The sequence below is a fragment of the Phalacrocorax aristotelis genome, chromosome 8 (assembly GCF_949628215.1).
Source record: "Phalacrocorax aristotelis chromosome 8, bGulAri2.1, whole genome shotgun sequence".
NCBI lineage: Eukaryota > Metazoa > Chordata > Aves > Suliformes > Phalacrocoracidae > Phalacrocorax > Phalacrocorax aristotelis.
In genome coordinates, this window is record NC_134283.1 from 11,993,112 (window position 1) to 12,005,625 (window position 12,514).

The window sequence follows — 12,514 nt, forward strand, 5'->3', positions numbered from 1 at the left end:
AGACTAGTATTTTCATTTGGCCTCATGCATTTTTTATACATTTTGAAGTCTGGTGCTGCAATAATATGCAAAAATTATGGTTAGCTTTAACCTTTCAGTCTGCAGTTTTGAAACAGCTTGTTGGTAGTTATGGTTTTGTTTCTAATAATAATACGAAGTACATTGCTACTACTTACTGGTTGATTGCAAAATCAACTGGCTATCCATTTCTGAAATAATTCCTTTGGCTTGATTCCTCTGGTTTGATTAATATTTACTATTTTCATCAAGTGTAGGTATTTTTCCCTTTTGTTGTACATATAGACTATATTAATTTTATGCTAATCTAGAAAAATTGAATTTGATTAAAAATAGAAAAATATATTTCCTGGAATTAACAATAATTTTGCCCTAATTGAATATGTGTTCTGTTAGTGCTGGATAATTCAGGCTGTGAGACTGCCTACTGTTAGAAATGTATAAGCCTTTTAGCCAAAGCAGAGATCACGAAGTATTAATAGCGTGTTTGCTGTAACAACTTTTAGCTTTCCTTTAAGTGCTGTATTATGGTCCGCATTTTAATTTTATTCTTTCCATACATTATAGTGTAAATGAAATGTCTTTTTAACTGTCACGTATAAATGAGTTTTTCTGTCATAGTTTTAGATTAGCATTCCCAGCATAGTCTGAAAAGACCTGAGAGTGTGAGTTGCTTTGGATGCTGTTGGACTGATTTGGTTAGGGTGTTCATCTCTACAACTAAAACAAGCAGGGTAAAATCTAGTATCTTTTTAATAGCTGTTGATTTAATATTGATCCTTTATAAATGCTGTTTAGTATAAGCCACTTTTTATGGTGGTCTTTATAAATACAGATACATATAAAGTATGTTAGTACACCTCTTGATGGATGTTGCTTATCTTGGATGGATTTCAGTAGCAAAGTCTCCTTGCCCTTGGTGTGGGGAATTCTATTGCATAGGTCAAAACACAATTTTAAACCACTGTACGGCTCACAGTTAAGCCTCCAATGCACCCTTTGTGTATATCCCCGGAACCACATGTAGTTCCCAGTCCCTGTGTTCAGCACAGCGTTGGGTCTTCTCTTGCATAGCTCCAGAGAGCCACTTGTTACCCCATGGTGGAGGCACAGTCTTGCAGAGCTGGGCCTCAGGGAGAGTCCTAGTGTATTATAGCTCCACACCTAGGGTGAACCAATATAGGTCTTTAAGGCAAGAATATTTCTGATTTCAGTTGTACATTGCAGTACTATACTTTCAGCTTGAGGCGCTGCCATGAAGAGTAGGTATTTTTTCTAAACGGGGGGAAAAAAATTTTCTTACTGGCAAAACAGGGCTAGGGCATAGGCATCCTCCTTCTCTGAAATACTAACTGCTGCCTTCATTACTGCACACTTGGCTTGAACGTTTGGACCTCTCCATGGAAAGGCCAGTAACTGCCTTGTCTGTTTTTTGAATTCCGTTGTCTGAAACCCCTGCCTGGTAGATTCCATTTGAGAACTCATAATTTGGAGGTTACTTGAACAACCCCAAGAACAGCTATAGGATGTCTAAAAACCTGAACAAACCCATACCATCGGGCACAAATTTCATAATGGGAAAAAATTGGAGGCATTAACCTTTTACTTACATGTGCGCCTGTGTGTGCGCGCGTGCACATACACACATAAGAAAACTTGACAGTATTTACAGTAAAAATAAGTAAAGGTCTGATACTTCACCTACTCCTGTGATCTCCAGCGGTTGGTTGTCCAGGATGGGGAGCACAGGTCAGAGTCTCCAAAAACAGCTGCTGAAAGCTGAGGCTCTTAAGTCCAAATGTTAGCACCTAAGAATGGTGGCCCACATTAGAAGTATCAAACTTCTACAGTTCACCTTTAGTAGCTACCTTCCACTTCTCAGTAGACATCTAGAAACGGACTGGTTTAGATAACTGTAGAATTTTAGTACCCTGAAAACGTAGCTGTGTGGTTGTTACCCTGTGCTGGTGTCTCACATTCTGGTGAGAAGCTAATGAGGTTTGCTATCCTCTGTTTGATTGGAAAGTACTCAGCTGCCAATACAGGTTTCTCCTTGCATGCTCCCTTCTCTTCCCTGCAGCTCTGACACCCTTGCTCCTTGTTCAAGCAAGTCAGCCGGAGCAGTGAATGCCCCAGATACTGTCTTTCCAAAGGGGAGGCTCCTAATGGATGGAAACTGGCCAAGACTTTGGGTTTGCCGCCATCTCTGTTAGGTTGACTTTTCAGCAAAGAATTGTCTCTGCTAAAGAGAATACTGTTGCTTATTAAATATGCCAATTAAAAATGGATAATAATTAGGATAATAAAGCCAGAAAAAAAATCACCTATTCAGCAAAAAGACAAGTCAAACAAGTAATCCTTTTGTCAGAACCTCACCTGAGACTTTCCCTGATCTCTGGCATATCGCCTGCGTGGGTCTAGCAGAAGTGTTAAGTAGACAGTACTGACACTTTACCTTCTGCATCTTGTGAAGCCGGCATTGCTGCCGCCTTCTTCTCCTAACCAAGCAATACTAGCTTGGTGTTCCCAGTTCTTTATTTGTATGCAGCACTTCTGTATTAGAGACATCCTTCTGCTTAGCAGAAACACCGGGAGATGGCACTCGGGCAAATTTAGCTGTAAACAAGCTAATCAAAAGTTCTTTGACTCTTTGCTCTGGCAAACTTGACATTTTTAATAAGGCATTAATGCAAACTGAATGGGGGTGGAAGAAGGGTGATACTTGATCATGGAAATGGGTTTCTTTAATGCAGAAGCTTAAGGCTAATGTCTTAGATTCCTTCAAGAGATAAATACTGTAAGCAAGGGACTCCTTAACCTGGGTGTGAAAATAGCACATAAAATCTTACTAGAATATGTGTTACTTACTGAACTAACTCTTATGTCCAATTCATTCAGTGAATTCAGTGAGATTGAGATTTTATATCCTGTGAGATAAGTGGATCTAAAGTTCTGCTTGGCTCAAATCACTGAGGGAGAGGACACTCCCACACACTTGTTGGTTGGGGAAACCATTTTTTTCTCAGCAGTAGGGATGGACCAGCAGAGTAGAGGCATACCTTCCCTGGGACTGCAGGGCAGAGCAAGGCACGCCCACCTACTGCTGCTCATCTCTGCATCATGATGCTGCCCTGCTTCTGGGAGCCAGTGTCTCTGTGTCTGTTGCAGTGGGAGGAAACCCTGGGCAGTGCAGGACACAAACACCTGGAGATGTTTTTTTTTGTTTGTGTGCTTGCGCTCACTCTCTCTCTTTTAGTAATACAGCCAGCCCAAACTTCTGTACATTCCTGCTATAGCCGCTGAAGGACTCTGTAGTTGGCATTGTAGAGGTACAGGCACACAGTCCTCTCTCCTTCAAAATTTAATGTAGACAGAAGTATTTTTTTTCCACCCTGTCCTTATCTGAATGAAACTTAGTGGCACATTTTGTCATCTTCTGTGAGAGAAGGTTGAAACAGCCTCCTGTTATCTGTAATAGCCTGGGAAAGCCTTTAGTGGGACAGTGCTACAAGAGGAGCAAAGATGGGAAAATCATGGAGGAAGCAGATGAGATTAAAAGACACAGTTGAGGACAAATACAAAAAATACAGGGCTACATGGAAATGTAAATCACAGCTAGGTTAAGAATAGTCACATAGCTGTTTTGTATCTCTGTAATTGCATTACCTGTGTGGGCTACAGGATCTTCATTGGAACATGAGTCTCAAACAAAAAGCCTGATGTTTTCTTGTAAATACCCAGAACTCCATTTCCTGCACACACACAAAAAATTCTCTAGCATTTTTCTAAGGTTACTCTAGACTCCAGGGGTGCTGACAACAAAAAGCTGGCCTTAAATCAGCGAGCTAAGCCTGGCTTCAGGACAGAGCCAGTACAAGCTCTGTCTGTACCATACTAGATAAAAGCTGGTCACAGCAGGGCACCGCTTCCAAAAAACCTTCCTGAGCATGGTAGGACTTCATGCTGTACTGTTCCCATTCTCTGTTGGGATTTGCAATGTTGTCTTATTCAGTGCTGCTTTATAAATTGATAACTCTTAGCTAGCCAGGATACAAGTGGATGAAAAAATGTGTGTCACTTAACTCTCCGTTTTCTTACTTCTAATATCATTTACTATAATTCATCCTTGTGGTCTGCTATTAAACCACCCTATTTCCAAATCACTTGGCACGTCTACAAATATGTATCTCACAGAAATGCTGATACCTAGTTCCCTTAAGCCTGAAATTGCCTTAGAAGTGTTTAACCAAACAAATGGTCAGATTTTGTTAGTGCATGAATACTTGAAGATTTAATTGCTGCGTGAAGTCTAAAACACAGAGCGCTCTCTGTGAACTTGGAGCAGAGTATGGTGAGATCACACAGAATAAAACCTGCAGCTGAGGATAGCTTGCTCTTATTGTAAGAACAGGAGGGAAAGGTTGTGTGTACCTTTATTCCTGTTGTCCTAGGACTGGGCTGGCACCAGTCCATCTGTGTGGCTGCTCATAGGTATGTTGGTTAATCATGGCTCAAAACCCTAAAACCTTAGTAAATGTCACTGAGTAAAGTGCATCAGTATTCATACCTGTTTACCTTTAACCTGAGGTACAAGGAGGGCATGGTAAGATATGGCGATATCAGTTTTCTAATTGCTAGTCTTGCAAACCCACTTGGGGGAAGGGAAGGTTTTGTCCTGAGAACAGAAGCTGGGGAGGACGTGGGTTGTAGGCAGGTGACACTCAGTACAATCCTTTGTTGGAGTATGTTGCATCAGGATGAAATCCATTTGGGTTTCACCGCAGTCATTGCTTTATGGCATTAACTGCAGAAGAATAATTTGTCTTTATAACTATTGTGAGGAGATCTAGTTCTGAGTGTACACACCAAGCAGATATGTAGAGCAGGAAGGTTTATGTGATAGCTCATGTGAGTAGCTGTAGAATTCCCAAGAAATGCCTGGCTTTGGGTTGGGTTGGTGGTTGGATCATAACAATTCATATACATGGCTCAGATACCCCAAATAAAGTATTGCTTACCATTGTGATATTGGCCATAATTTGCTTCATTGCCTGGCAGTTTCAAATTATTTGGCAGTAAAAGTGTCAGCATGCCTATAAAAGTAAAACACATGCTTAGCGGAAGATGGTGCTTTATTTTTTTAAAAAAATGGTATACAGTGACTTTATGAAGAAAAGAACTGTGGCCATTATAAACTGTAAGTCTATAATTTTCAAATCTAAAGTGTTATGCGGAGTGTTTTGTGATGCTTCACAGTCAGAGGCTAAGAAAGCTAAAATCAATATCAAAATGCATATTATTTTTCTGGACTTGAAAGCCAAAAATATAAACTTGCATTTTGTGGTGCCAATATTCTGTGAAAGTAACGGCCACGTCTTATTCATTTGTATTGTTTCAGATGGATGGGAGGGGAAAAGAGCTTTTGTACATCACGTCGTGTAGCGTTTCGGCTACACTACTGACTTACAAGCCCGTATTCGCTTTAAAATTAACAGGACTTGAAATATTTTCTGCAAACTCACGTCCTGGGTTCCTGCATGGGAGCAGAACCCCAGTTGAGTCAGACACGGAAGGGCTGCAAAGCTCCTGTAAGGAGGAGCATGTCCAGCCAGTCCTTTCTGCAAGGCTCTCGCATGTGACACGTTTCTGCTTCATTTCAACTGGTTTATGTACAAAATTATTTTAAGTTGTCATGTCAGGCCTTTTCCCTGTGAAGGGAATGAAATGATTTTAGTAATTTTTGAAGGTGACTTCTAAGACAGGCAATTTTTTTTATGTAATTGGCTAACATATTAATGATATATGTAAGCAAGTCATACTGACAGTAGAGCAACTGGCAGGTTGTCTGATTTTTCTCATACTTTACATTGTTCAGTTTTAGTTAATAATGTTTATAGTATTTTGCAACATGTTTGTGGGGAAAGATTATACATATGCACAGAACTGAAGCCTCCCTTAGGAGAGCTATGCCCATGCTTCCAAGGAGGAGTTTGGAATATTTTTGCTATCCGTCTTTTACGTGTGGTATGGCTTCTTACTAATTCTAGAAAACAAATTGAAACAGTAACATGGAAATTTTAGAGAGTGTTCAGGTCTTCTGACTGTTAAATCTGCTTTATACATGATGCACTTTTCACCCTGAAATAAAGCCAGGTAGGTTTTTGTTGCTTTTGCTCCCAACAAAGTGACGCAAAGCAAAATCAGCTTCTCTGTCAGATTTTGAAAGAGATTGAGCTGTGCAATAAAAGACTTCATGAGCTTCAAGCTGAATGTGTGAGCACTTTGACATACAACCCCGTGCCTCTCTTTGATTAGCAATACTCCTCCTCTGACCACCTTCTCATTCGAGACACCTTGGAAACCTGACAACATCAGACCCATCATCTCTGCATTCATTGAAATCAGCAATTTAAAACTGCATCCTTGCTGAAAAAGGAGTGGGGAAGGGGTTGTTCTGGAATGAAATTTTTCTTAATTCAACAGAAAACTGAATTCCCAGTTAAATTTTGTGATAGACAACAATATACAGTCTGCTAGACATGTAGCACTTATATTTACCTTTTAGATAAATTAATAGAGCTTGGAGATACTGTATTATATTACTGCATATGTTACTCTACATTAAACAGTTCTTAAAAGGTAACCCATAGATTAAGATGCCTATAAGGCCTATTTTCATCTGTGCATTTAATTTGTGTAGATTGCTGCTACATTTGATGACAGTCCAAATAACATAAGTTTTTCTGTACATGACCCCAGTAAGACTGCATTATCAGGCAGGTAATTTTGTACATGCAATTGAGAATGTACTAAAATACATTAATAACTACCTTTTACTAGCAGTTTACTAGCAGTTACCATCAAATTTCAGGGTCAAATAAATGTACTTTCTAAGGAACCAGGATTTAAGGAACCTGCTTTATAGAAACTTTTTCCAGTTAGTCAACAGGAAAAGATAGTAGCTCACATGCATTTTATTTGACTTAAATGTGCTTCACCACTTACGTTGCCTGGCAAGCAAAGATATGAAGCTGGAATCTTCTTAGGCTCCCATTATTTCCTCAGGATAACTACAATATTTGGGCTATTTCCATGTCTTGGGCAACATTTTAACTAATGGATATGTTCCCAACTGAAGTTAAATGGAAGAGAATTCCCAATAAAAGCCAAAATATCTCCCAAAGGTACAGTTTGCTTTGGATGCCTTTTCACTGAAGTATTCAGACTGGATGGTGCGTTGTGCTCTGAGGTGGAATTTGAAAGACCATCTTCCCTCATGTCCCCTCTTGTCTGGAAGCCAAGAAACCTGAAAAATGGTGCTTCCTAGCTTGTGAGCCTTGTCTTGGTGTACCATCAGCTTTGTGCTAAATTTTTTCTATTGCTCAGTGCTCCAGTAACTTGAAAAACTACTTTACCACCACTGATTGATGAATGGGTTTGAGAAAATGCTAGTAATTGTAAGGTTAAAGACATAGCTAAAATTTTGCCTGTGGTAAGTTCAGAATAACTATTCTTCAGGTAAAACATAGAAAGCATAGCAACTTCCAGCAGGCATGGACGGGGAGTTCGGACAGCTTTACTGTGTCACCACGCTGAATGGACACTTGCACTTGGTAAATGCAACGAAGTTAGGACACAAACCTGCTGCAAATCCCACAAAGCACCAGGAAACTTGATTTGGGATTTTGAAAGGGTTCAGAATGGGATAGGTTGAAAGATTTATAACTAAGCTGAAGTCTTTGTCTTGTTGGCACGTTAGAGAACGTAGCATCTTCTTACATGATTCTTTGTTGCTGCAACTAGTTTTCTGTATCCGTATATCTTCTGTGTGTATCATTAGTTATTTTTAGAAGTTAATCTAACCGTAAAATCAAAACTTAAGGGGTGTTGATGGGGTTTCTGATTTTGAGGTTTGGCTAGGCTGGTTTATGGTTGCTATGTTGCTGTCAAATTGTGGTTTGTTTTTTTTTTACCCTGTGGGTCTGACATTTGCTGTCTGCTGTGTATCTTCAATTAGCAGCTTTGTGTTTTAACATACCGTGTTTCATATTTCAGTGAATATATATATAGTGTTTGTATTATCTCTGCTTGCACATACATAACTTTGCAGTTCTCTCTGTAGCATTCTCCTAAGGAGTTTGCTCCTGTAGCTTTAAGCGTTGTGCAGTCCCGCATCTGTAAATGATCAGGTTTGTTCCTGAAGTTCCAGTCCTGCAAGTCTTTCTGCAGGTGAACCTTGCCCAGTTTGGGGAGGCTGGCAATGACTTCAGCAGGGCTTGCACTCAGTGCAAAGATTTGTTCATGGAGGAAATTGTAGGGTGAATTCTAAAATTTCTTGGACTAAATCTTAATGAGTATGTGTCTGTGTATGCAGTGCAGCAAGAAGAGCCCCAACCCTGCTGAAATATTATTTAGTTTTATCATGTTTGCCTTTGTTTACTTATTGTCCGTTGCTTTCAGTGGCAATTATGCTGGAAATGGTGAACATTTACAGCTGAATGCTGCAGCAGTTTTTGTGGTGGCTTATACTTATCATTACCTAGTCATGTATGCTGGCTGGGGACAGAACTACACTGCACAGTTTTCCTAATTTCAGCTGTAATTAAAACTCGATGGCAGAGAGAGTACCCTAGTGGAATGTCCTCCTTTTGCTTGTGTTTTCTCACTGACCCTGCTATGAAGCAGAAGTAAGAGGAAGAAAACTCCAAGGTTTTCAAACACAGTGAAGGGAAGTTATATTTCCTACAATGATAAGTGTCTCATACAGTTGATTGAGGTGGTTGGAAGAAGACTTAAAATAGCAGATTTCAACTCTGATTCATTACCGGAGAAATCAGGAAGTCGCACAAATACTGTGTCAAGACCAAAGTCTTATATGTAAAATGTGCCTTCTTGTAATCAATATATGATAAACTGGAGAGGTTATTTGTTCAAGTGTTGTTTGGGCAAAATGGTTATTTGGTGGTTTGCTGATTTTTGAGCCTGCTGAAACCAGTACGGTGCCTCATCAGGTAGGCTCAAGAAGCATAGTTCTGCAAATGTCTAACACGGTTCTCACAAGGGTGTAGAGACCCACTTGCTGCTCTTGTAGATTGATTGCTGGCAGCTGAGCAGTCAGTGGTGAATTATTGATTCATGTACAGAAAAAATATGCTTCTCAAGGGGTAAACCAGTTTTTTTGTCCCCATTAAAGAAAGTGCTTAATTTTTTTTTCCTTCGAACTCTGATGCAGAAGACTACTAAATGTTCTTCTCTGGTTGGCGCTTCCCATAATCCTTGTTTCTTTATTCCCTGTTAGGCAAGTTTGTCTTAAAGAAAAGTTTATATTGAGTAGTGGCAGTCAGCCTTCATTGCAAATGTTTTGTTTAAGCCATCAGATGCATTTTGACACTTAGATACAAAAGGCCATAACTTAATTAACATTTCTCTGTTAAGTCTAACTCTGAGGTTAGACCTTTATGTGGTGCTAGCATTTCTCAGGAAAGAAAAAAAGGACACATTTTTCCATCTGAGAAGAGGTCGTAGAAACTGGAACTGAAGAGCTTGAAGTGGATTCCTCACATACTTTTTATCTTCCTTCATGCATTCTCTTAGTGTTTCCATCCAGGACCAGCACAGCCCATAAAGGTGTTGGTTTAAGCTGTATGTAATGCAGATACCCTTCTGCTAGGAGATTCCAAGGGACTGGCATCTCATTTTACTTAGGAACAGCATTCAAGTGGTGATTATATGGCCAACTACCAAAACGCAGATGACTTTATAGTGCAGAGTAAGAGAAATGTTTTCTACTATTTCTTTGGTATTAAATTTTCATTTCTTCCCCGTTTCCTTTTTAGCCTGTTCGATATGGGAGGAGAGTATTACTGCTATGGCTCTGACATCACCTGCACCTTCCCTGCAAATGGGAAGTTCACCCCTGACCAGAGGGCTATCTATGAAGCTGTGCTAAAGTCATCGCGGGCTGTAATGAAAGCAGTCAAGCCAGGTAAAAGATCGGTACATGTCAGCAGGAATTGATGAGCTTGACGGCAGCATTCAGGCTGTCAAGACAATTATGTTTGGATTTGAGAAAGTACTGGAAAGGAACAAGAGGGCAATATAAATTTCCATGTTTAAACAGCTCCTAATGGAGGATAGATGTAGGACACATGACATTTTCCATACAGCACTTTTATAGAAATAACACAGAAACAATTATTAATATGATTAAAAAGGCATTTTAATCTTCCACTTTTTTTTTAATTCCTTTAATCTAGTGGTGACAGTAGTTACTCTAGTGTGTTTACACTGGCAGCCACCTTTTCAGGAAGCTTATGCCAAAGGCTGAACTCAGAGTTTGAGTGAACATATGTGTCATGCTTGTTTCAAGCATTTTCTGCATTTTACATGTAAGCTCAATAACAGTCTTCTGTTGAAAAAAGAGGATGGAGTGTGCATCCTTGGGAAGGATACTCAATTAACCTTAAAAAGCTTTAGAAAGCACTGGCTATTGGGTACTTTACTGTATGCCTTTAAATTGCAGGCAAGCTAATTCATCAAGTATACATTTTCATAGTTGAAACAACTGCCTGGCTTGATAAAAATCTTATTTGTCTCCACTTCTGCTTTCAGGGCAGCAAATAAATGCTTTTAGAGCTAACTGCTGCTGTGATTTTGAGCATTTCACTGGTGAAGGTACTTGAACATTTCCCAGTATTACTAATAAAACAGCTTTGAGAAGAATTTAGTTAATGCACAAAGCACACTTACCCTTTAAATTTACCATATTAGCTTTCAGTCACTGGGCCTTGAGTACATGGGCTTTCTGGATTGCCAGTCAGAACATACATAATTTTCCTCTTATACAAGCTGGCAGCAGCACTGCACATTTGAGCAGCTAGGAAGGGAGCAATAACACTTGAAGCTTATCTGCAAAATGAGACTAGATATTTTGCCAATTTAATAACAATGTGCATTCTCCATCATCTGCTGTTTCTCCCCAGAAGACTCTTGTTCCTGTTCCTCTTCATCGTTTGCTTTGAATTTCAGTGCTGCCTTTAATTTCATGTAACAATTTTGGCAGTATTTCATGCTAATAAGTTGCGGACTATCTTCAGAACTTGAGAGGTAATATGATGCTATACTCAGGATGGTGTAGAGAATTCCTCAGTTTGATTAACACTTTATTTACAGGGTCAGAAAATAAGGACATACTAAGTTAAGTATTTCTGAAAATTAGTTGCAAGGATCCTTTACGAGCCTTGGGAGTTTGAGATTCATAGAGAGAGAAATCATTCTTAATGTCTGGCAGAAGATGGGACTGAACTTTCTGTTTTCCCTGTGCTTTAGTTGTCTTGCCTGTTTAGAAAAATGGTGCAAATTATGCACTTTATGAGACTAGTAATCGTTAATTTTCTGGCTACCGAAAGCAAGTCCATGTTCTGTGGACTGGTTCATCAGTTTGGTTCATTTGGAACTTCCGTGTAGTGAAATGCAACCTGGACCCTTCGCACTCTGTTGAATTACAGATCTGGGTAGAGTCCTGCAACGTGCAAAAAACTTCCCTGTCTGGAAAAGTCTGCTTTTTAGGTCCATATGGCTTGTACCCTGGTTCTTTTGCAGCTTTTAACCCATCTGTCTGCTGATGCAAAAAATCTGACAGTATTATCATATTTTCCTCTGATGAGCTCTCAGAAACACACCAAAGGCCAAAGACACCTTATTACTGAAACTAGTATGAAATACTTAAAATAGGTAGTTGGCAGAAAAATATTTACAATGTCAGAAATGAGTTTACAGTGTTCTAAAGGCAGTTCAAACTGAAATCATGAGTTGGATTAGAGATTCTCTTTTATATACAACTTTAATTTTAAAAATCAGATATTATTCAAATAGTTACTTAGTTGTTTTGTTTCCAATCACACCCCTTATCTTACTAAAAGGGGACACAGGAGATAAGACATTTCTGTAAAAGGCTTTCCTAAATCCTTTTAAAGAAATGTATCTGCTTTGTACCTTCCACCAAATTCCTTTAAAATGTTTTGGCTAGCTGTTTTAATTGAACACTGAGAGAGACAGGAAAACTGCCATGTCATGTACTGTTGGCCTGCTAGCTGAAAGTGGCATTGGATCTCCTGGAAGGCTAATATTCCACTGTAGAAAAAGAAGAAAGAGCAACACTGACCTTCTAGCATGGTTAGTGTCACATACTTCTCAGGCTGCTGAGAAACCCCAGAGCCCCTCAAAGGGATGGATGCAAACTGAATGTATTTTACTGCTGCCCAGAGAAAGCCATTTCTTTGGGAGGGGCTGCAGCTTTGTTCATCTCATTGAACAAACCTGATTTGTTAGCTCATTGACTAAAGCACCAGGATCCATTCCTGGGGGAGCTGGGTACTGTCACAGAGGGGAGTAGGAAGGGATGAGGCAGATTCAGCTCTCAATTCTCTCGTCTGCCAGAAAGTTAATACTTAGGTCTCCAAAAAGGAGGCAGAAAAGTTTGCGGGTTTAGAGGCAC

At 39.6% G+C, this 12,514-nt stretch overlaps 1 protein-coding gene across 2 annotated transcripts in view; it reads left to right on the forward strand.

Moving 5' to 3' along the window:
* Positions 1 to 12,514, forward strand: part of PEPD (peptidase D) — a 144,043-nt gene that overhangs the window by 95,448 nt on the left and 36,081 nt on the right. For both annotated transcript variants that reach the window (XM_075101399.1, XM_075101400.1), the window contains one exon: positions 9,855 to 10,003. In XM_075101399.1, the coding sequence (XP_074957500.1) occupies positions 9,855 to 10,003 (149 nt within the window). The remainder of the gene's footprint in view (positions 1 to 9,854; positions 10,004 to 12,514) is intronic.